Source organism: Alternaria atra, assembly GCF_907166805.1.
Source record: "Alternaria atra isolate CS162 genome assembly, contig: 32, whole genome shotgun sequence".
Classification (NCBI taxonomy): domain Eukaryota; kingdom Fungi; phylum Ascomycota; class Dothideomycetes; order Pleosporales; family Pleosporaceae; genus Alternaria; species Alternaria atra.
The window spans coordinates 407182-430224 of NW_025091331.1; the positions used below are offsets into that span (position 1 = coordinate 407182).

The following is a 23043-nucleotide window of genomic DNA, read 5'->3' on the forward strand; positions in this document are numbered from 1 at the left end:
ACTAGTTCAGGGAAGGCGGAAAGCTGCTTCGGCTGTCAAGCACGGAAGGTGAAGCGAGCGCGGGGTAAAAGAGAAGGTAGGCCGAGTGTGGGGAAACCCGATGTCAAGATCCACGCAACGACACGAAAGCTGGGGAAATACGAAAGATGACTTCTGTACTCTTGTACGTGATTTTCGCAAAGTTGACAATTAACTTGGTTTGTGATGCCTAATCTCTTTCTGGACATTCAACCACCCAACTGCCTGATTAGCAAGGCGGCTCCATGGAATCCCCGCAATACACCCATAACTCCAATATATCTCACGGAAGAAATAAGCTGCGCTCCAGGTAGCGCATCATAGGCCTATGTTCTACGGACGATATCTAAACGTGTCGAGCGCGAGGTTTTCCATATCTAGGAATACTTCCGATATACGAGAGACATTCGCACGAACCCATTCCTTCCACCGGTAAAAGGTTGCTGGCCGGTTCCTCGTGTCGAAGATGAACTCAGAATGCAGAAGTATAAAGACGCAAGAAATCTACAGTCGGCTAGAGATACGTTTACCTGCTAACACGTTCTCGCCATGATCTGGACCAACTCCGTTCTTGTCACCCTTGCTGGGGTGACCCAAGTCGCGTCGCAATCATTTCAACAGACGCCAGTGATGGGTTGGAACTCGTACAACCAGATGTCGTGTAGCCCAAATACCCAGAAGATAACTACGACCATCAACTCCCTCGCCAGCCGCGGCTTTGTCGATGCGGGCTACAAGTTCTTTCAAATTGACTGTGGGTGGGCCTCAAGAGATGGACAACGAAACGCTACCAGCGGTGCACTGAAGGTAGACCTAAAGGCCTTCCCAGGCGGCCTGAAGCCTTTAAGCGACCTTGCCAGGTCCAAAGGCATGAAGTGGACAATGTACTCGGATGCCGGTGTGCGGATGTGCGACCCGCAGGCACCGAGTCCTGTCTTAGGCTCCTTGGGACACGAAGCTGCGGACGCGGACTTCTTCAAGACGTTGAACACCGAATACGTCAAGTGTATGTTCTGAGAGGCAATCAACCACCCCGATCGCTGAGCTTACAATGTTCTAGATGACAACTGCTATGCGGACGGGCCTGCAGCTAGCCAGAACGCACCCAAGAACGCCAGGACTGATTTCGTCTCCCGATTCGGCGTCATGTGGAAAGAACTCCAACGAGTCGGCATTCCCGGAATGTTAATCTGCCAATGGGGTGTGCCTTTCACCACCTCTACTGGCTTGCAAGGACCTGCTCAGTGGACGAAGAGCATTTCTACATCCTTCCGACTATCGGATGACATCACGCAGGGTTGGGCATCTATGTTCCGCATCTATAACCAAGCCGTACACATCGCCAAATCGGGTCTGGTCGCTCCAGGACATATTGCCGATGCTGACCTACTTATGGTGGGCAACTCTGGTATGACGTTTGACGAGCAAGCTACGCATTTCGCTGCGTGGGCTATGCTGAAATCGGCGCTCATGGTGTCAACTGATGTTCCAGCTCTATCGAATGAACTTGTCGCTGTTTTACAAAACAAAGACCTGATTGCTATCAACCAAGACTCAGCAGTCAAGCCAGTCACACTACGCCAGCGCTGGAGTGGGGATCGAGACCTCTGGGCTGGCGATCTGTCGAATGGAGACATGGCTGTCTTAGTCGTAGATCTCAGCAACACTGCCCGCGCGCTGAGCCTGCAGCTCTCTGAACTGGACATAGCCTCGGCATCTATAAAGGATCTCTGGACTGGTAAGACTGTCAGCGAAGCTTCTCTTTCCAAACAAGTCAAAGCTCACGGGTCTCTCGCCATCCGTCTTTCCAACATCCGTCGCTCCACTGCTGCCAAACCCACATACACCTATGTCTCCGCATCAACTGGCTCTCTTTCTTCAGGCGCGAACGCCCAATCCTGCTCCGGCTGCACCTCTTCCAACAAAGTCGGCAATCTGGGTGGTTCTTCGAACGGTCGAGTAACACTCTCCAACATCCGCACATCTAAAGCTACGCAAACAGTGCTTTTCGACTATATCAACGGACAGGTTGACTACATGGGCGGTAGCAACGAGCGCGTCGCAGCGATCAGCGTGAATGGAGCAGTAGCAAAGACCGTCAGCTTTCCTCTGAGTGGGTACAATTGGGACAAAGACGTTTACAAGAATTACGGTGTGGAATTGTCGGGTTTCAGCACTACAGGTACTAACACCATCACCATTTCTGGTGTTGGAAGCGCGTACGCACCGGATGTTGACAGGGTGGGAGTTGTTGTTTAGTCCTTGCTGCTTGATGGAACAAATCATAAGAAATCTGGACAGATTGAATGCCGTATGTTTGTTCACCAGAAAAGGTCCTACTCCGATCACCACTAGCGCCTTATCTGATATATCCATACTCGTTCCGAATCTTACTAGAACTAATTGTTCTGTACTCCTCTGCGTTTCCGCAGTTCCTCTTCGATTTTGCCCTCTCTATTAAGACCCTCGTATAGCGCCCAGGCCGCCAAGGTCTTTGCATCTCGTGGACATAGCTTCCACAACTCCTCATAGTCACAAACTCGCAGTCTAATCATCTCCCCTTGTTTTCTGCTCCCTGTTAACTTTCCTCGGAGGTCCATGATCTCCTGGCGATTCAGCTCCTACGTGACCAGTTAGATGATTTAATGTGAAACGCAAGTATGAATGGAAGTACCTTCTCCCATAGAAAGATCGGGATGAACTCATCCGATCCTCCGGGACTGGGATACATGGCATCCTGTAGACATTCTCCCTCCGATGTCGACTGGCTCAGTGCTAGCTTAGTGAGATCGATGAGTTCGGATTTTGGAAGCTTAAAACCAGTTTCTTCCTCGATCTCCTTCGCAGCTTGCCCACCAAAATCTCCCGCGTCGTCGAGCATACCGGCCGGAATCTCGACGAACTGGAGACTACCTGCCGGGACTCGTGGCTGCTCAGTCATAACCACCCATCGTTCGTCTCTCGAATCCACAGGCCGGAGTACCATCAACACAGCGACGCTTCCCCCACGGAGGAAAGCGATCCCAGGAAGCTTTTTGTCATTGCTTTGGTTCCGTATCTCGGCTATCAGTTTCACAAATCCGAGCTTCGTTGGACTGAAGTAATCGACTGATTGTATCTCAATGCTTTTGAGATCGAATGGGTCATCGTAAAATGCGTGATTCTTGTCGGTGTATTGAAGGTCCAAGTTCTTTTGGAGTGTATCTTTCCAGGTTCGGAATGCAGGGAACTGCAACAGTTTCTCTTTCGTAATCTTCCTGGCCAAGTTCACTGTGACAGGCGATCGAAACCCATCCAAGGTGAATTCATCCGCCATGATTGATCGCACGAAAGGGAGACCAATCGTACCGTGAGTCAGATAATTTGGTCCAGACGCGAAAAGCGGGATGAAAGACAACAATATTATGGCTTTTCGTGTCTTACAAAGTTCCACTCTGTGCTGTTACCGACGAGCACACAATCAACGTACACCAAGATCGCCTGCGTGCCGTGTGTCAAAGCAGGATTTTAGATTGCTTAATAGTGAGCCTGTACTCGATCAGAGAGCAACCGTAGTCTTTCCCGGCTTAAAAGCTAAAGATTGCCGAGCGTGAGAAAGCACATACAGCCACGAAGTGCGGCTGCCGGATTTTCGTGGATTACTCAGATCTCACCTACAGATAGTGGACCTCAGCTTCATCAATGATCCAATACCAACCCTTATCAATATCCAATTTGTGGTCATCATCCACATCACGCCATGGTTGCTACCCCGCCGTGAACTACCTAATCCAGTCACCTTCCTAAGCCAGCAGCTTTTCGGGACGCGTCCCGAGGTTGATGGGGGCCAAAACTAGGTACTCTTATTGGCTCCACGACGATGGAGCTGAGCTCTTTCAACATATGCAACATTTCTTTTCCTCTAAATTGCGTTACTGCTGAATCTCACTAGACTTCATGCCCCCGCGTCATGGCATCCGAGCCAGAACGGGATCGTGTCGAGAGGCCAAGCCACGCATGCACGATACCAGACATAAAGCTAATGCGCTCTTAGTATCTACTCTCCTTCACTTCGGAAGAGCTCCCCGTCACATCTATCTATCATCCCAAAACTCACAGCAATATGCTTTGTCATACTTGTTGGTGTATGCTTCGAAGGCAGGAAGGGAGGCAGTGGAGGGGAACGTATGACTTGCATTTCAACCATCATACTATGTTGAAAGATTTGTATCGTTCGAAGAAGATGAATTGTGGGATTTGTCGTGTTCTATTCGAAGAGTTGGAATCCAAGTTGGACTCGAGATTGGGCGATGTTAAGAAATCCGATCCCCGCACTATTGGCGTGAAAGCATCCCTGTTCATCCCCACCCCGAGAGAAGATCATCTTTACTGCCTCCAGTTCAAGATACGATACGAGCAAATCCAATGTCAAAGAACCTTTGTTTTAAGAGAAACTGGTAAGTCATTGGGCTTGCTTCAAATCACGGGCTTACAGACTGAGTAGATTCCATCGATCCACCCCCTTTCCAGACGCCGATCTCCGCTAGAACCTCTTCCGATGAGGTGCTACAGCGTACTTTCCAATGGATGGCCAAATGCCAATGTCTTGAAGCAGACATACCCAGGCTGTATCCAGCGAGGCTCATTAGTCTCGAGCAGCTGAAGAAGCAGCGCTTCTTATATACCAAGACTTTGGAATCGATCGACCTGTCTACAGAGGTCAATGTTCATCTAGTGGAAAAATGTGACTGGGAAGACGAGCGGCCGGCCGAGAATGTTCGCTATGTCACCCTTTCGCACTGTTGGGGAAAGGTTGCAAATGAAGAAGAGCGAACCAAATTGACCTCAGAGAATATCGAAGAATTCAAAAGGGGCATCAAGTTGAACACTTTGCCTAAGACGTTTCGCCAGGCCATGAAGTTTGCAGCGCGGCTTCCAAACGTAGGATACATCTGGATCGATAGCCTATGCATTAAGCAAGGCGATGAAGTGGATTGGCTGGAGCAGTCTGCCAGCATGGACAAGGTATACAGCAATGCCTTTTTGAACATCTCTGCTACTGCAGCAGCGAGTAGTGAAGAGGGTCTCTTCTTCGACCGTAGGCCCGAGATCCTGGTTGAGGACGAGGTTGTTCTCAATATCGCTGGTCTTCCTGGCGCTCTGAGCACTTCGCAAAGCTTGTTGCCACACGCACAAGAGACTAGGAGGTCTGTGCTGCAGATACTTGGCGCTTTCTGGCCAGTAAAGTGGCTGATGAGCTACCTCCTGAGACGCCTATATTCAATGGCAATGGTTCTACCTGTCCGAGAAGATCAAGCACCAAGCCTTAAGCTGACTCCAAAGAAGCTCCCAATGCTTCAGTCTTCTCATCAATTGCTGAACGAGTCAGATACGGGTATCGGCAAAGATACCAAAGGCAAGGATCTACGACGATGCACAATTTTGGACCTTTCTTTCTGGGCGGACCGGGTCGATAATGCACCAGTCAACAGAAGAGGCTGGGTGCTGCAAGAGCGGCTCATGACTCCGAGGGTGCTGCACTTCTGCCGAGATCAGGTGGCCTGGGAGTGTTCTGAGTTCGAGGCTGCTGAAGGGCAGCCAGAAGGCATTCCAAACTACCAGCTTACGCTTAGTGGCATAAGGGCTGGGAGTAGACTGAAAGGTCTTAATGCCTTGAAAGATGGGGCCTGGGTACGCAGCATGCGCTTGCAAGGACTGAAGGATCCGGATCCTCATCTTCAACCAGGTATATATGCGCTTGAACTTTGGCGTCGTATCGTTGAGGTATATTCCAAGACGGCAGTCACACAGCCTGGAGATAAGCTCATTGCCTTGTCTGGCATTGCTCGTTATATGTCCAAAGAAATCGAGGAGACTTCGAAGGCAGCTATTGTGCGAAAAGCTGATTCGGCTCAGATCAGTCAACAGAGGCTTCCAGAAAAAACGCAGTACGTGGCTGGCCTATGGGCATTGCACCTTGCGAGCCAACTCCTTTGGTATATCGAGCCAACATTCCGGCATGTGGACGGCAGCTTCGAACACCTCACCACGTCACCGCCGGGGTACCGTGCACCGTCCTTCTCATGGGCCGCCATAGATGCCGAGAGGGGGAACGGCGTCAAGTATGGCGAAGTGACCGACCAGGATCTTCTCATCACCATCGAGGAGGTATCAGTGACCCCACGATCCGGATCTGACGAGTTTGGCATGCTTGACGATGCTTACATCGAACTTCAAGTGAAGTTGCGCAAAGCGCTCCTCTTCAAGAAAGGCCAGGATCGTTTCGGTTGGCGTTTAATCGGTCGTGAGTTTCTTGACCAAGAAGAGCATACGGATGTGTATCTGGATTGCCCTGCTAGAGACGGTGCCGAGAAGGATAACGAGGGGATTTTAGGCCACGATGCGAAGATATTTGTGGTTCCTGCTGCACACACCGACCGGAAGGCTCCGCGGGAATCTAAGTACTTGACTTGCCTAATCTTGCAGCTTGACAGAGAGCGCGAAGCTGGGCCAGTGTTTAAACGAATCGGTCTGACGAAGTTGAGTCCATACGGAGACCACAGAGCTCTAAACGACTACGAGATTTTGAAGCCGTACGACAGTGACGCGAATATGCTGTGGGACGTACCTTATGATCCGGTGACAGGTATGCACCGCATTCGTCTGGTCTGAAGAAGAGTGGGTATTGGGTCTACTTTGGATATCGGTTGTTGTCGTTTCCGCTATCACTTTATCTGCGCTTATGATCCATATATCTGGCTGCTGGCTGCTGGCTGTAGTAATCTTTCTTTGGTTCCGGCAAAAGCCTAGGACAAGTTTATTCGCACAGTTTTGCAAAAAAGATACTTCAATGAAGAGCACATATACTGAGCTCCGGGCGTCCAGTGGAAAAGGCAAGCACGTGCCACCTTCTGCACTATAGAGCCGGACCGAAACGTGTATTACCGAAATTCGTGCCGTGCGTTCGACCTCGTTATAACTCGAGGCGCGTTGTAGGATTACTGCGTAATGTCGCTGACTTTAGCCACTTGCTCCGCCCTTAGCAGACCAGTGCATGAGCAAATATTACCCATTTCGGCCCTATCTATGTACCCAGGTAATGTTTAGGATACATAGATACCTTCACTCCGTATCCCCAGTGCCTTCCCAACCCCAGTTCCCCAGTTCCACATTCCCTCTTCCATTCAAAATTCCAATACTCCAAACATTCCTCAACATGCAGCTCCAGCACGTCCTTCCTGTCGTGCTCTTCGCAGCCTCAGCTCTAGCGGCAACCTTCAACGGCTTCTCCGACACCGCCTGCCAGCAATGCGACGGCACGTATATTCCCGTTACGGCAGCCCAGCTCCAGGATCTCGTTGTTCAGGAATGGCCGACCACGGAAGCGGTGCCAGAAGCATCGTGCGCTCTCACTGCGCCTGATGACAAAAAGAAATGTCCCTCCAATGAAGATGATACGTACAAATGGGTGAGTCTTGCTGTTTCTTCTAACCCGTTCCTTCTTTCCTAAAGCGTGGGATTGTTTTTGCACGGACCTGTGTGGTGGACTGGAGCTGACTAGTCATTTTCTTCCTCCAGATCTCAATTCCGCAATGGGAGCAAGGAAGCAAGTTCCCCCCAGGAAACGGTGGTGCGGTTGCAGTGGTTTATTACAAGAACACGGATACGTATAGCCTCTGTCGGTATCTTGCTGCTGCTCAACAGGATGGCTATGCGGGTATGTGTAGATGAGTGTTCACAACCCCCCTCCGGATGAGCGAGACGAAGAAACCAAGGTGAAGTTGTTCGATTGTCTGTGTAGTATTAGTAGCCGATGCACCACAATCACACGGCATGACTATTGCCTCATCTAAACTTCTCAACCCTAGCTATAGTCTTGGGCTTTGGTTCAACTTTGGTTCAGGGTAAACATAATCTTCGATTGTCCCGTACAGTAAATGCATGAATGTTTGGGGCTTAGTAATTGTTCCTGCTAGACCAAGAGTTTGGTTACATAGAGATTGTTGTGGGTATTGCGTTTTGGTGGCATACTTAGAACTATATAACCATTCGCTCAACAACCTCAACCGCCATCTATCTTAACCATCATCAATTACTTCTCCGCCAACTCCTCAATGTCCCCGCAAACCTCCTCCTCGTCACGTAGACAAAACCCATGAACACAACCGCAAATACCACACTGCCTGCCCCAGTCCTCTGATTCTGCACTGCCTGCTTCTTCGCTTCCTCATAGTACCCCTTCATCTTCTCCGTTACGCCGTCATCCTTTTCTAAATCAGGCATCGCCATGACCTTGACCACTAATGCTGTCCAGCCGGTAAAGTGCTGTGTGCGATGTCCATCTCCTTTGATAGGATCGTACTGTTCCCATACATACCCTGTCTTGAGGTAAGAGTTGAAGACAGTGTGAACGATGTTACGACGTAGTTCGATGTATATTTCGCGACAGCGTTGCTGTGAAGGACCTGGTATCTGGGCGAGGTCAAGCAGGTTGGTGAGGATGAGGTAGTTGATGTTAACCCAGATGGGTGAGCGCCAGTAATTATCCCCTGTTCCGTAGGCTTCATCTTCAGGACTCAGACTACGGACGCCGAAGTCTGTCCATAGTTGTTCGGGGTCGCGAAGAAGGGTTAGCATGGCGGGTAGGTGTGGGTGTGAGGCATCGGTGAAGCCGGTGAGAAGCGGGAATATTGAGACGTAGCCTTTGTGGCAAGCATGGGCATGCAAGTCGTTCCGCACTACAGCATCGCAGTATGTATTTGGCTCTTTCACCCAGTGTATAATGTCGATGTTGGTCTTGACACCACGGATATGGTTCTGGAATGTGAGCGCGTCGTGTGCATTCTCTGTGATAAACGCAACCCGTTCAAGTGTTCGCGCCATTACGCCAACCCAGCACAAGGCATCCAAATGCAACTCGGTGATGTCAGGGGGTTCTGCCCGAGGGTAATCGTCCAGTCCACTGGCAAAGTTCGTTCCTGGCGTTCGACCCCGCCATCTATAGCCTTCATTCAGGTTGGCCGCTGGAATCGAATGTGCCTCCACGTCTCCAGATTGCGACTTCCGGAACCAATCGTAGTGCTTCTTGAGTAACGGATACATCTTTGCCACTAGAGCCTTACCAGTCTCGGCTTTGGCGAGGTAAAGCGAGTCATGCCCATGATATTTCGTCGTCCCTTTCAGCATATCGATGAACTTCGAGATGACCAGGAACATAGTTGGTGGATTGGCAATGTGCGGAAATTGGGTGACGAATTCAGCAGGCGTGCCGCCCTCTGCTTCGGCGCCTAAGATCTGTTCTCTTGCTATCCAGCCATCGTCGTCCATGAGGAAGAGCCAGTCGCGTATAACCTCCAAAGCGAGATCGGCATCCCACTCGATGACGAGTAGGAGATGAAACCCCTCGTCCCATAGGAAACCCCTTGGGAAGGCCGCGCGAGACGGTGTATGTGTAAGAAGCTCGTATGGGCCTTTTGTTTCAGGTGTTGTATGTTTCTTCGCGTCGACTGACTTCTGCCAGAAGTTTCTCGTCGTCTCGGCATAGATAGCTTTCTTCGCTGTGTCGACCTTTGCAGTTCCAGTGAAGTATCCCAGTCCGCCCAATAGGTTGGAGAATGTGTTTTGAGCAAAGGCGCGGTGCTGGTCGGTGGTAAAGGGAGTTTTCAGTCTGAACGCTGCAGCGAAGTTCTTGTCAAAAGACTTTAGGGTGCTTTCTAGACTGGTAGTGAGACCAGCAGCTGGAACGTATCAGTAACTTTTGGTTTTTAACGTACTTCACGATGGGACATGATTGAGGTAAGAACTCACAGGTCATGGCTCGCTTCGCTGTATCACTGGAGTAGAGAATATCGAACTGCACGAGATTAGTTTTAGTGGAGACGTATGATCGTGACGCTAACCTCGAATTCTCCATGGCACACCATTTGAACTAGCTGCATGTTTCCATTGCCTGGGGCGTTGCGCAGCACGATGTCATTTGGTCCTGGTTCCGTGCGGTCCTTGGTCTGGTCTTTCAAAGACTCCAAGAAAGTGGCTTCTTACACAGACTCATCAGCTAGCTATTCACAATGCCAAGTAGGATTTGGATCACGGGAAGACGAGATGGAAAAGATTGACATTCATTGTACTCACATTTGCCCTGCCATAGCCTATCTTCTGTCACGTTCAGCGTCTTGATGTACGCTACCTCACGCTTCTCTTCTGCATTGACAGGCACTGGGATGTGAATGCCAGCGGTACCCAATTCTGGATGCGCAATGTTCATGTTCACAGCTTGCACAATGTTGTCTTCGCCAGCCTCGAATTGCTGACGCGCTTCGAGCTTGCAGTCGGTGCAGGCTTCCATAGCCTCCATGCCGATGTAGAAGACTACAGTCGTCTTGAAATCTTGTGGCGCGTCAGGCCTTGGTAGGCCTTTTATGCGCAAACCCCAATTTCCCTGGCTCTGGCCTTCAGAGTACTTTATGAACTCGGTTACGAGGTTCACCTTGTTTCCGACATCTTCTATGGTTTGTCTGCCACCCTCCCGTGTGTCGTATGCGATCCAACCGTATCGGGCCATGCCCTCGCTCTGGTTTACGTTATGTCGTAATGCTACATAGCTGATTAGCGCTGCATGCGTTTCCTCGAAATGGCTACGTACTCGTCTCTACGTCTTCCAGCTTCGCCCACATGACCCCGGCAACGAGACTTTTGGGCACACGAGGGCGGAGACCCAAGTACAAATTCGGACGATAGGGACCCCATAATAGCGATTCGTTGCTGGTTGGTAGTTTGCGGTCGACGGCGGACGCGGGTGGGAGAAGCGTGAAGAGGAGCGCCAGAAGGGTTGACGGGAGCATAGTGAGGTTTGACGGGTGTGACGCGTTTCACTGCGCGTTGACCAATTGGTTCCAGACTAGGCGGTACGACACTTGCAGCAGTGGCGCGAGGCTTCAGGGCATATCTCTGCTACGTTGGATTAGCTCTTAGCTGACAGCGACAACAATGCGCCGGCAATATCGGACGTTAATGCCCAGCCAGAGCTGTCTTGGACCTTACTGTGCTTTGATTGGATGACACGTCATGCTAGCATGTGACGCCATGGCCAAAAGGACTCTACTTCAATCTCCAATCGCAAATCAGTAGCACGCGATAAGAATCACAGTTCGTTTTACATATCACTCTTTTATACCATAGCTACAATTCACCCGGTGCAAGATACTGGATCTCCAGCCATTCGGATGCGGCAACGAACTATTGACCTTACTACCGTTTGTCATCTTCCATGTCAGGCCTACCTTCCAGTACTGTTCAGAGCCTGCTACGCGAAGAGATAACTATCCTTCAGATGCAGGGATGGTAAAACGCTGGTAGTAGAAGAAAGGCTACCTGCACTTCTAACCTGTCATGCTCCCGCGCGACGTCAGCGGTTGATGTTGGGTCCACTCACGATGCCGAGCCCCCACAATCTGCAAGTGCGGATGGGCGAACTAAAAAGCAGCCATCCCGCCTTGGATACCGGGGATCCCGATCGACTCCAGGATAGCAAGATACAAAAACCCTACACAAATTCTGACATTGTACTATCTTGGAAACATCATATTAATATGGAAGAGCAAGTAGAACGCCTCGTAAACAAGGTGTGGGGTACATGATCTCACATGCAAGAGTATGGGACACGTATTGACGGACTGTAGACAAATATCAAGATGTTCCTGCTTCGAAGCGATTGTTGATTGCAGTATCTGGTATTCCGGGGTCTGGTACGTACATACACAAACCTGGCTCTCCAACAGGCTGACCACTATTAGGCAAAACAACACTAGCAGCCATAGTTTCGACCAAACTTAACGAGAAACATGCACAACAGTCACCAGGCACCGCCAACAGTAATCCTCTCGCGGCCTTCATACCAATGGATGGTTTCCACCTATCACGCCAACAGCTTGATGCGATGCCAGATCCAGACAGCGCCCATGCCAGAAGAGGTGCGGCATTTACTTTTGACGGCGATTCCTTCCATAGCCTTGTGAAGCAACTACGAGAACCGATATGTCCAGAGAGTTCGACTCTCTACGCACCCAGCTTCGATCACGCGCTCAAAGACCCGGTCGAGAATGACATCGCCATCTCGCCATCAGTTCGCATCGTCATATTCGAGGGCAACTATTGTTCCTTAGATAAGGCGCCCTGGAACGAAGCTGCGAAGCTTATGGATGAGCTCTGGTTTGTGGATGTAGACTTTGACGTTGCGCGGAAGAGGTTGGTTCACCGTCACGTCAAAGCCGGCATCGCCAACAACGAGGAGGAAGCGCGAAAGAGGGCCGACGAGAACGATCTTGTAAACGGTCAAGAGATAGTGGATCTGAGACTGGATGTACATGAGTTGATTAAAAGTCAAGAGGATCACGAGTGGGCGCCGGAACAGCAAGGTGTGGGGGACGGCGAGGATAAGGGGACTAAAGGTGAGATGGCAGGTCGCATATGATGAAGATTATTGGAAGCAATGTAATATGCGATACGGGATGTGCCTCTAGGAGCACTCTTGATAGTGGGCACGGCTTTCTTGTAATAGTGAAGGAAGGAACGAAGGGGAGTCTCTGGCTCTAGCTCAGACTGCCGCCCAGGCTATCTCACTCGTCATCCAAGACATGAAGAGAATGTAACGTAAAAGACTATGTATCTAGACTTTACCTGGTTGCTTAACAGTGGCAGATTTTTAGTATACTTCTGAGACTGTCGAGTATATATAAGAAGCCACTAACTACATGCTCAAGGCATCATGCTGCAAACCATAACAATCCACAGCCAACATCTGCATAGTGCTACCTACACTACAATCGATGGCACTGAAGCTTGTGGCAACAAGCCCATTAAACCTTGCGTTCAACCACCAGGGTCTTCACCAAAGTGTTGAACTCAGGAAACGCGGTGCACTCATCCGGAACTTTTTCTGTCCGGCAGGACTTCACTCTGCTCCTCTTGTATCTTACCAACAGGCCTCTGCGAGCACTTGAGTCACTGTATACCGCTCTTCCTTGTATAGCACTTCGCTAGGAAACGGTTGTTGAGGATGAAACTCTGCAAGGTTTTGGGTAACCGCTACATGAAATCCAGTTGCTAACCGTCTAAGAGTCGTATGCGGCCGAACTCATTGATGGCGCCTCTCCACCACAACATAACTCGTCTGCATCCCGCATTCGTCCTTCATAAACCCCTCATCGTCCTCCATCTCTTCTTCCCGCCATATCACACTGACCTCATCCAGGACAGTCTTCATACCTTGCTCACATGCCTTGCGTTCTCCACCAACAAGCCTCTTCACAGTCCGTTCTACCAAGTCCGTCGCCATCCTTCCTGCAAAAGTTTCGCTAGACTCACTACCTACCCTGATCTTCACACGTTCCAATCTTCCTACCCATCTATCCAGAGTCTTGTTTCTGATAATCGGCTCGTCGCCAGGAACTAGGACGCCAACATCGTAGATCCCGTGTAAGTGTAACTCCTTGATAGCCGTGCCGGCCTCATGCAGGATATTCAACATTACTCTGTCAGCAGGCCAGAGCTTGACTTGCAATAGCTGATGGTCTCGCACTCGGTAAGTTCCCGGGAGAGACCCTCGTTCGTTTGGTGTCGTGTTAACATACCAGCGTGAATGACGTGGGATGTTTACCCCGGTAGGAAGTATTGTGTCTTCATCTTCAGCTTGCGTTTCCAAATCCACATCTTGGATCCAACTCGGTAAGCCTCGATCTAATACCACTGTTTCGATAGCTCCAAAGACTAGCCGGTTCAGAACGTCGGTTCCTTCCACGATCTTCACTTCCCACATTGTGGATAACGTGGAAGTGGTGAAGGCGAACTCTCTTGAAAACAAGCTCATACCCTCTCTTAGCATCTGTCTGCATGTGACCAACCAGATCGGTAAGCCCCTATGTCGACGTAAGAATTTGGAAAACCTGTCATGAACGATGCTTTTGGGTACGGCGAGGATTGATGTCGATGGAGTGAGGGAGATCGAGGCTTCGAATGTTTGAGAACCCCATAGGTATGTGTAGATAATGTCGCGCAACTCAGCGGGGAGGGAGAGTAAGAGGCAGAAGATTGGAGACGAGCTCGAAGAGCTATACGTGGTGTGGTGTTGGACCATACTTAAAGTCTTGACACGCTTGTGCCAAATGAAAGCACACAGTAATGCTCAAACTCGATTGTTTCAGGAAACCAAATTTGCATACTTTTTATAGAGATAACTCGATACAAAGGCGAGGAACGATGGTCGCGGGTGTGTATATACATGTGTTGGTGAAGGTAGGCACCAACGATCACGTGGACTAGCGTCCACATTTAGCGCATCCTTCCGAAGGGACGAAGTCGTCACTTTGCAACAAGCAGACAGCACTGAGTTTTTCAGTAGTCATATTGCTACAATCTATTCTACTCAACTACGCATACACGCTTATGGCTGTGAAAGATCAAGTTTAGCAGATTGCGAGATAAACCCGAGACAAGCTCCAGTCTCTGCAATCTTGGCCGTCCTCTGTCAAGTTTACTACACAAGAAGTGAACAAGGCCCCTGTGCTCGACAACTTTATACTCCAGGAAATGTTGGCCGTAAGGTGTCGTGCTGCCGATACAAAGGCTCGGCTGCCATCAAAGGCTCTCCGGAACGCCGCATCCGACCCCGTAAAAAACCATAGGTTCAGGCCGTTCGAAGGTGCGTATAGATACATTTTGGGCACCGTCATCCAAGGTTGCGCCAAACGAGTGCAAAGAAAGCGAAGCGCGCAAAAGTCTAGTGACGCGGGTATGCCAGCTATGCCTTGACTGCGCCGCCCTGGGCTTCTCCAGAGTTCTCGTTGTTCTCGAAATCTGAAGCCGATGTCTCACGGTTCAGACTGGTCTCGCGGTGCAAGAAGGTGTGTTCCTTGACAGGGCTACCGGCCAGCTCGCCCTGGCCGCTGATGCTGCCATTTCCGTGGCCGTTGCCATTGCCGTTGCCGTTCTGGCCGGTCGGGATGGCTGGAGCGATGTGTGGGATCTTCTCGGGGTTGGGGTGCTCGCGACCGACTTGGGTGACGCCAACGTCGCCAGCTTTGCCGGCCTTGGAGAGGGCGTAGTCGCCGCTGTCAAAGTACTTGCGCTCCTGCAGACGCTGTCAGTAGGAGAACTCGTGTTTCGCGGACTTAACATACCTTCAGCTTGTTCTGGAGCAAGTCCTTCTTGTTGGGAAGCTTGCCATAGAGACGGAAGAGTTTAGCCTCCTGCTCTGACATTTTCTATACCATCATGTTAGCTGTTGAACTTCCCAGAGTCTTTGCAAGGGCTGATATGACGTACGCTAACGTCGACCTTGTTCTGCTGGTTGGGGTTCATATTGGCGGTTGTAGAGGGTTGTGGTGTTGTGGATCGCAAGTGACGTTCTTAGAGGGGCAGCTGCTCGCGAAAGGCACAGTGTCGTGTCGAGTCTTTGTTGTGCGGACACGGAAAAGGGTCAAAAAGTCGCAATCTGTTTAAAAGTTGGTTGTCGCTGGCTCGCGCTGACCACTTTGGGCGAGTACCGTTACCCGTTATTTGACAGGGACAGGGTGAATAGATGTGATTGATCCGGCTTCCAACGCTGACGATTGGGTGCCGACGAAGCTCGGGCGTGTGTTGTTGTTGCTGCTGCCTGACAACACAACAACGTCGACGTGTTAAGACTCGTTTGGTAAATGTTTCTAGTGTTGCTGAAACAACGATGTTTGGGTGCAAGTGGGAGATGTGCCCCTCTATCCAGTCGACTATGCGATAAGCCTGGATCGCCCGAGGTTCCAACGGCTCGGGTTGCTGCACGATGCCAAAATCAAGCAACAAAGCGAGAAATGGTGATGGCGAGAAGAGGAGATGATTGAATGTGTTCAATAGAAGTAGAATATGCAGAGGGGTGAGAGTGATGTAATAGACTCCAACGTTGCTGCTTTCGTGAATTGCTTCGCTCGGGGGTTGTCAACCAAGGAGGGGTAGACGCAGTAGATATGTAGGTAGGCGGCGAGTGGGCCAATTTAAACAATCACCAAGACGTGGCTTGCTTGACGGGTGAATTGACGCAGCAGACACATGGACTGAAGGCAAAGCAGCCGTCTCCGCGTGAAGTGTAACCCTTAGCCCTTCCGCGTGTTGGTCGGATGCACGCTGGATTGCCGTAGACCTTACCAGACTCAGCACCCTCACAACGTCACGCGTACACATCATTGGCCTCCTAGCCTATTTGATCGCCAGGGCCGTCTCGATAAGGCTTGAATTGTTGATATTCTGTGTGCGCAAACGTTGGCATTTGGAACACACCTCGTAGACTGCTTGGACTGCATCACGATGCACTTTTTTTTGTCTTGCAACGACGAAAGCATGCTTCCCCGCTTACCATGATAAATGGTTGCTTGAGCCTGATAGGCTACTTGGACGCGCTAGCTCTAGACTTTAGCAAACCCTGACGGTCAGCCAAGCTCCCCACCACCACCTATTCTGATTAGCGAGATACTACTGCAGGCCTCCAAGGTTCTCAGCATCGATCCAGAACTCGGGAAGCAAGACACAGCATCGAATCTGAGGAACATCTTACAAAAGCCCCCCCCCGCTGGCTAATTCGCTTAACTACTGCCGTAAAATCTCACGCCAAAAAAATACACAAGACCGGAATCGCATTCCACCTCCAATCACGTTTAGAATGGCTGGCACCGGCAAGACCTTTGTGGTGGAACATCTGGACCCTGAGCTCGAGGAATGGTCATCTCTAGAATATGCCAGTATCGCATCCGAATCTCATGCATCTGGTGCACAGTTCCTGCTGTCTTCAGTACCGACTTCGTTGAAGTTGCCGGCAAACCTACAGGGAGCCAAGGGACTCAATGTCGAAACGAGAGGTATCGAAGAGATCTATGCCGATAGAAAAGACAAAGTGTGTCTGCTGGACCCTGCCGCATCCAAGGATTTGAGCCCAGAAGACGGCGAGACGTTCGACATCTTCTTATTCGGCGGTATACTTGGTAAGCATCCGCGCTCATCCCGGCCAAGTTGTACAATGAAAAGTGCTAATTCTTGATCAGGAGACGACCCGCCAAGAGGTCTGTGATATTGCCAGTGTTATGGCAAATGGCTACAGTCGACTAACATACTCTCCAGACCGTACTTCGGAGCTGCGCAAGAAAGGATACCAAGGACGTCGCTTGGGACCGGTACAGATGACGACTGACACAGCAGTGCGGGTCACCAGGATTTGCGTGCAAGACAAGGGTACGTCAAATAATCCAGATGCTGGTGTAAGATGCTGACGAGGCGCAGTACCCGTCGACAAGATTCCATACATCGATCACCCTGATCTCAAGATCAACAAGAACGAGAGCACACAGATGCCGTTCCGCTATGTCAAGGATGAAAACGGGGAGCCAATCATGCCCAAGGTGAGCAGATTCGATAATGCGATGTCTGAAGAAATGGTGTTGACAGTATGTATAGGGAATGCGTGAGTTGATCGTCAAAGACTCGGCGAAGAGCTTGAACGATCTCTTCTAAATACCAGTAATCGATATACTCCAAGCACCCCATCTTCGCGTACCAGCAGTATGGAAGATGAGTATGCGCCACTGTGGCACACAGTCGTCAACGATAATTGACATGTACCGCTTCTGGGAATTACAAAAAAGCATTCTGAGGAGTGGAAAGGGGTTCGCGGTGTAGTACTAGGCAGGACTCTAGCTCTCAGTCGGGGTATTGACCAGACGGACCGACTCAGACGCTATCATGCTCTAGAACGACTTTTGCGTTGGTGCATCATGACGGTATGCGGACGTTAGTGCTGGGTGGTTAGTAGTCTGTAGTTCAAAAAGTTATTGCCAGCCCGGCTGAACCTTGGGAAGTGGGATCAACCATTGCATGCGAACATCGGCGGCTAAGGACGCGCGGACAAGATGTGTGGAGTGCACATTCGGCAACGTTGCGGCCTAAGGACGGAGCTGACACATGGTTGAAGCATGAGTGAACGCTCAATCGTGTCAGATGCAGTGCGCGATGCGCGTTCTCGAGACGCGGAGATGGCAGTAGCCGGAATGAGCCAGGTGCGTTGTGGTTGGTCGTATAACGAAGCTTGGACAGCACTTCAAAGATGTACCTCAATAACCATTTCGACATATCATTGATTTTAATTAACTTTCTTTAATCCATCTTGCATGTTCAAGATTCAGCCTATTCACTGAAACTGTCATTCACTTTGCGGAACGCTCGCGTGTCTTACGTCTCACGATCTATTATCAACAGGCCCCTGGTTCTGGATCCCAACTCGGACTCGTCAGCCGCCGCAGTAGCCACCTAACCTATACCTTCAAAGTCCGAACTTCTCACAACCTCAACGCCTATACCTTACACTGTGCCGGGCTGCGCATTCACTCTATCTTTACCTTGGTCTCAACTGCTGTCTCTTCCACCTCTCGAGTTCCCATGATATAGCGACCGCGCACCGCATCCTCCGCGGCATCCAACTCCGACACGCGGCCTCACCATGGCCTCTTCACATTTTCCGCTGCGATGGCGGACAGCGCTCCTAGGCGGTCTCCTAGCGACAGTATCATGGCTTCCAAGCATAATGGCACAAGAGAAGACACAGGCCGACTACTTCATACACGACCTGCCCGGTGCGCCAAAGCCGTTGCTGAAGATGCACGCAGGGTAAGCGCAACACGGGAGAGATGTTTGCATGTCTATAGCAGTACTAACTCGATCACAACAGGCACATCGAAGTCGATGCAGAAAACAATGGCAACCTCTTCTTCTGGCATTACGAAAATCGCCACATTGCAGACCGACAACGGACGGTATTATGGCTGAATGGCGGTCCTGGCTGCTCCTCGATGGACGGCGCTATGATGGAAGTCGGCCCATACAGAGTGCGCGAAGGCGGCAACCTTGAATACAACAACGGTTCATGGGACGAGTTTGCAAACTTGCTCTTCGTGGATCAACCCGTCGGAACTGGTTTCAGTTATGTCAACACCAACAGCTACCTAACTGAACTCGATCAAATGGCCGACCACATGATTATCTTTTTGGAGAAGTGGTTTGCGCTATTCCCCGAATACGAGAATGACGATGTGAGTGGCTTGACTAAGTGGAGACGCGGAGATGCTGACATGTAGTAGTTATACATTGCTGGTGAATCGTACGCCGGTCAACACATTCCCTACATCGGTCGTGCTATCCTCAATCGAAACAAGCAGAATCCCTCCAAAACACCATGGGCGCTCAGGGGACTCATGATCGGAAACGGCTGGATCTCGCCTGTCGACCAGTATCTTGCCTACATACCCTTTGCCTACCAGAACGGTCTCATGCGGGCTGATACAGACATGGCAAGGCGCGTTGAGGAACAACAGAGAATTTGCGTCAAGAAGCTCGAGGCTGGTGGTATGAACACCGTCGACACGAGCGAGTGTGAGCAGATCATGGTTAGGATTTTGGAAGAGACCAAAGACAGGAACGCCGACCAGATGAACCAGTGCCTCAACATGTACGACATCCGTCTCCGTGACGATTCGTCGTGTGGCATGAACTGGCCTCCGGATCTTGCGCAGGTCACTCCCTACCTCCGTCGCCCCGATGTCATTCAGGCACTTCATATCAACCCCGATAAGAAGACCGGCTGGCAAGAGTGTAACGGGGCTGTCTCTGGTCATTTCCGTGCCAGGAAGAGCGAGCCTGCGGTCAAGTTCCTGCCCGAAATCATCGAGCAGATTCCGGTCTTGCTGTTCTCTGGTGACAAAGACTTCATTTGCAATCACGTTGGCACAGAGGCCATGATTGGAAACATGCAGTGGAATGGCGGGAAGGGTTTCGAAGCTTCTCCTGGTGTGCAGAACGCTAAGCAGGACTGGATGTTCGAGGGCGAAGCTGCTGGAACATGGCAGGAGGCGCGTAACCTCACATATGTCGTCTTCTACAACTCCAGCCACATGGTTCCCTTTGACTACCCCAGGCGCACCCGGGATATGCTGGATCGCTTTATGGGCGTCAACATCGAAGCGATCGGTGGTGCCCCTGCCGACAGTCTCATCGACGGCGAGAAGGGCCCGTTGACCAGCGTCGGTGACCACCCCAACTCGACTCAAGCGGAAGAAGACAAGACCAAGGAGCTCAAGGCAGCAGAATGGAAGGCGTACGCTCGCTCCGGCCAGGTTGCGCTGGTCGTTGTGGTCATTGCTGCCTGCCTCTGTGGCTTCTTGTGGTGGCGCAGTAGGCGCGCCGCAAGCAGCGAATACAAGGGTACTGACAGTGACGAAGGACGAGAGTCTCTCCTCACCGGCATGGGCCTTGACAATTTTAGGAGGAGAGAACGCAGGCAGGATCTTGAGGCTGCCGACTTTGACGAACGCGAGCTCGATGATCTCGATGATGCGCCAAAGAAACCAGGAAATGGTTATGCGCCGGCGAATTCGGAGAAGGCGCGGGAGTCGCACAATGACTCGACGTTCTCTTTGGGCGTTGATAGCGACGATGAGGAGGCTAGTTCAAGCGATCGTGGCAGGAGAAAGGAAGCTTCGAGATAGTTAGATGTCAGTAACGGCGCTTTGCTAGATTTTGTGGGATCGGAATCATATAGCATTGCAGGCGTATTCGGGGCATCGAAATGAAATCTATTCGTGTCGCCAGATCATACTAGGTTCACTGTTTACGTGTATGAGAATGCTGGAATCTCCGCCTTCATCGCACGCAGGTACAATATAAGCGTCCTAATACCCATGGCTCTATTATTTGTATTTGCTTGGGGTGCAGTTCACTCCATCAAAGGGAATCCTAGGCTGAGACTTGCTGACATCGCCATACATGGTGGGTCGGTGCTGCCTTGTGAGCACGTGAGTGCGGGACTAGCGTGACCGCGTTCCTGCCGTCCCAAGGCGCGTCATCTTCAGCCACCGAGGCCTCAACTTCAGCAAAGCGGCGACCCATGCCCAACACATCGTAACGACAACAATGCCTGCGTACGTCCAGTCTCTTCACGCGTTCCCTAAGAACGCTTTTGCAGTCACCAATAATGTTAACTAACGATTATGCAGACCAGGCGACCAATACAACGGCGGCAACGTCAAGAACCCCTTCGAAGAACGCGTCGTAAACGGCTTCACAGCATCGGAAATCGCGACACTACAGAGCAGATTGAACAAGCAACTGGGGCCTGAATACATATCACAACGACCGGGTAATGGCGGCGGCAAAGTGGCCTACTTGGAGGGAAACAAGGCGATAGCGCTGGCGAACGAAGTCTTTGGGTTTAATGGCTGGTCAAGCTCGCTGGGGCAGGTACAGATCGATTACGTGTGTTTCACTCCACTGGCTAGGAAAACAATGCTGACAGCGCCAGGTCGACGAGCATCAAAACGGCAAGGTCAGTTTGGGTCTTTCAATAGTAGTGAGGATCACACTCAAGGATGGTACATATCACGAGGTAAAGACGTCGTTCCCTACATTCTGCTCTCACTGACAGCCCGTCAGGACATTGGCTACGGCTCGATAGAGAACGGCAAAGGCAAGGCGGCATCTTTCGAGAAGGCGAAGAAAGAGGCGGCAACAGACGGCCTGAAGCGCTCATTACGCACGTTTGGCAATGTTCTCGGCAACTGCTTATATGATAAAGAGTATCTCAAAAAGGTCCAGTCCATGAAAGTTAAGCCTATTAAATTCCAGGAGGACAGTCTCTACCGACATGTCGACTTCAAACCACCACCCCAGCCTGAAGAGCAAGCCGTGGTCAAGCAGGAACCGCAGCAGACACCATCCCGACCCAATCAGATTCTCCGCACACGTACCGATCACTTGAACAACGAGTCTTTTGGCGCCGACTTCGACGACGATGCTGATGAGAACTTATTCGATGGAGTCGACGTAACAGAGGGCCACGGCGACGAATTTTCGTTCTCAGAGACACTATCAGCCCCAGAAACCACAGCACCACGCGTTGTCGCAACAGCGAAATCGAACGGTGTACCATCTGCTCGCACATCACCTGTCCGGAATACAGGGCCTCGTCAACCCAACGGCAGGCCCTCACAAGCCGGACGCGGCCAACCCGGTATGCAACAGCAGCAAGCGAATCAAGCACCTGGAAACCCTCCTGTGCAGAACAGCCGACAGCCACAGACTCTGATTCAACAACAGCCTCGACCTGTGCCCAATGGCGGTCGTATGGCTCCACCAGCAATGGAGAACGGGGCTTCTTCAAGACCTATAGGACAACAACCACCAAATCAACAGCCCGTTCCCAATAATCAACCTCTCCGACCTACACCACCACAAGCACATCAGCCACAAAATCAAGCACGTCCGGGACCCCAAGCATCAGAATCGACTACACCCGCTTCGAACGCACCTCCTCCTAATCATCGACCCCCTGTAGGCTTCGTGACCTCCCGTGCTGCAGAGCTTCTCCAAGCATCAGACGCAACCTCCCTCGCCAATCTTCCGTCTTTCAATCCTAATGCTGATTCGCCCATACCCAAAGAAAAACGCACACCCGGTGTCGACCACGCCCGCAGCATTCCTATCAAGCGTGATGCAGTCGGTGCGCCGCCTGCACCTCAACCACCTCCTCAACGACCAGGCGTCACTTCAACTGGCTCCTTCAACCGTCCCAATGTTGTGAACCCACACCTTGACGCCAACCGCCGTATTGGCATGCCTGGTGCGCCAAACTACGCCATGAGTCCTAGTGCGAACCGCGGCGCGTATAAGCCACCTACAATGAATGCTGCTGGTCCCGCTGGTGTCAAGAGAGAAAGGCCGGCGCTACAGGATGTCAGTAATGTAGGAGCTAATGGGGTGACGGGTAATGAAGGTCCAGATGCTAAAAAGCAGCGAGTTGATGCGCCGCCGGGTGCTGAGAATACTGGCGTCGCTAGTACGTAAAGCAGTCTACTGAGTACATTCTCAACGTTCATCCAACTGGCTCTTTTACTTTGATCTTAGCGGACCGGGCGTTCTCTTGATGGTGCGGAATCGGTGTTCGGGCGTTATGAAAAGAGCGACGAGAGGGAACTTCTTCAGTAG

At 51.0% G+C, this 23043-nt stretch overlaps 10 protein-coding genes across 10 annotated transcripts; 7 read left to right on the plus strand and 3 right to left on the minus strand.

Moving 5' to 3' along the window:
- Positions 1 to 567: 567 nt before the first annotated feature.
- On the plus strand, positions 568 to 2277 carry ALTATR162_LOCUS9882 (uncharacterized protein; the record flags this gene model as incomplete). Its single annotated transcript, XM_043317518.1, has 2 exons — positions 568 to 1024; positions 1079 to 2277. 2 exons carry the CDS (start codon positions 568 to 570, stop codon positions 2275 to 2277), a joined length of 1656 nt encoding a protein of 551 aa, XP_043173453.1.
- Positions 2278 to 2417: 140 nt separating this feature from the next.
- ALTATR162_LOCUS9883 (uncharacterized protein) lies at positions 2418 to 3334 on the minus strand (the record flags this gene model as incomplete). Its single annotated transcript, XM_043317519.1, has 2 exons — positions 2418 to 2639; positions 2693 to 3334. The coding sequence occupies 2 exons, from the start codon at positions 3332 to 3334 to the stop codon at positions 2418 to 2420; spliced, it is 864 nt and encodes a 287-aa protein (XP_043173454.1).
- Positions 3335 to 4210: 876 nt separating this feature from the next.
- On the plus strand, positions 4211 to 6669 carry ALTATR162_LOCUS9884 (uncharacterized protein; the record flags this gene model as incomplete). The annotated part of the gene is made up of 2 exons (XM_043317520.1): positions 4211 to 4454; positions 4502 to 6669. The coding sequence occupies 2 exons, from the start codon at positions 4211 to 4213 to the stop codon at positions 6667 to 6669; spliced, it is 2412 nt and encodes an 803-aa protein (XP_043173455.1).
- Positions 6670 to 7213: 544 nt separating this feature from the next.
- ALTATR162_LOCUS9885 (uncharacterized protein) lies at positions 7214 to 7507 on the plus strand (the record flags this gene model as incomplete). The annotated part of the gene is made up of 1 exon (XM_043317521.1): positions 7214 to 7507. The coding sequence occupies one exon, from the start codon at positions 7214 to 7216 to the stop codon at positions 7505 to 7507; it is 294 nt and encodes a 97-aa protein (XP_043173456.1).
- A 578-nt stretch (positions 7508 to 8085) lies between these two features.
- Positions 8086 to 10838, minus strand: ALTATR162_LOCUS9886 (uncharacterized protein; the record flags this gene model as incomplete). The annotated part of the gene is made up of 5 exons (XM_043317522.1): positions 8086 to 9734; positions 9805 to 9850; positions 9897 to 10006; positions 10129 to 10590; positions 10640 to 10838. The coding sequence occupies 5 exons, from the start codon at positions 10836 to 10838 to the stop codon at positions 8086 to 8088; spliced, it is 2466 nt and encodes an 821-aa protein (XP_043173457.1).
- Positions 10839 to 11585: 747 nt separating this feature from the next.
- Positions 11586 to 12466, plus strand: ALTATR162_LOCUS9887 (uncharacterized protein; the record flags this gene model as incomplete). The annotated part of the gene is made up of 3 exons (XM_043317523.1): positions 11586 to 11625; positions 11676 to 11741; positions 11790 to 12466. The coding sequence occupies 3 exons, from the start codon at positions 11586 to 11588 to the stop codon at positions 12464 to 12466; spliced, it is 783 nt and encodes a 260-aa protein (XP_043173458.1).
- A 2325-nt stretch (positions 12467 to 14791) lies between these two features.
- ALTATR162_LOCUS9888 (uncharacterized protein) lies at positions 14792 to 15351 on the minus strand (the record flags this gene model as incomplete). The annotated part of the gene is made up of 3 exons (XM_043317524.1): positions 14792 to 15121; positions 15171 to 15254; positions 15316 to 15351. The coding sequence occupies 3 exons, from the start codon at positions 15349 to 15351 to the stop codon at positions 14792 to 14794; spliced, it is 450 nt and encodes a 149-aa protein (XP_043173459.1).
- A 1330-nt stretch (positions 15352 to 16681) lies between these two features.
- Positions 16682 to 17526, plus strand: ALTATR162_LOCUS9889 (uncharacterized protein; the record flags this gene model as incomplete). The annotated part of the gene is made up of 5 exons (XM_043317525.1): positions 16682 to 17000; positions 17061 to 17078; positions 17137 to 17247; positions 17296 to 17414; positions 17470 to 17526. The coding sequence occupies 5 exons, from the start codon at positions 16682 to 16684 to the stop codon at positions 17524 to 17526; spliced, it is 624 nt and encodes a 207-aa protein (XP_043173460.1).
- A 982-nt stretch (positions 17527 to 18508) lies between these two features.
- ALTATR162_LOCUS9890 (uncharacterized protein) lies at positions 18509 to 20549 on the plus strand (the record flags this gene model as incomplete). Its single annotated transcript, XM_043317526.1, has 3 exons — positions 18509 to 18675; positions 18737 to 19097; positions 19146 to 20549. 3 exons carry the CDS (start codon positions 18509 to 18511, stop codon positions 20547 to 20549), a joined length of 1932 nt encoding a protein of 643 aa, XP_043173461.1.
- Positions 20550 to 20973: 424 nt separating this feature from the next.
- On the plus strand, positions 20974 to 22902 carry ALTATR162_LOCUS9891 (uncharacterized protein; the record flags this gene model as incomplete). The annotated part of the gene is made up of 4 exons (XM_043317527.1): positions 20974 to 21002; positions 21057 to 21315; positions 21362 to 21445; positions 21493 to 22902. 4 exons carry the CDS (start codon positions 20974 to 20976, stop codon positions 22900 to 22902), a joined length of 1782 nt encoding a protein of 593 aa, XP_043173462.1.
- Positions 22903 to 23043: the final 141 nt, after the last annotated feature.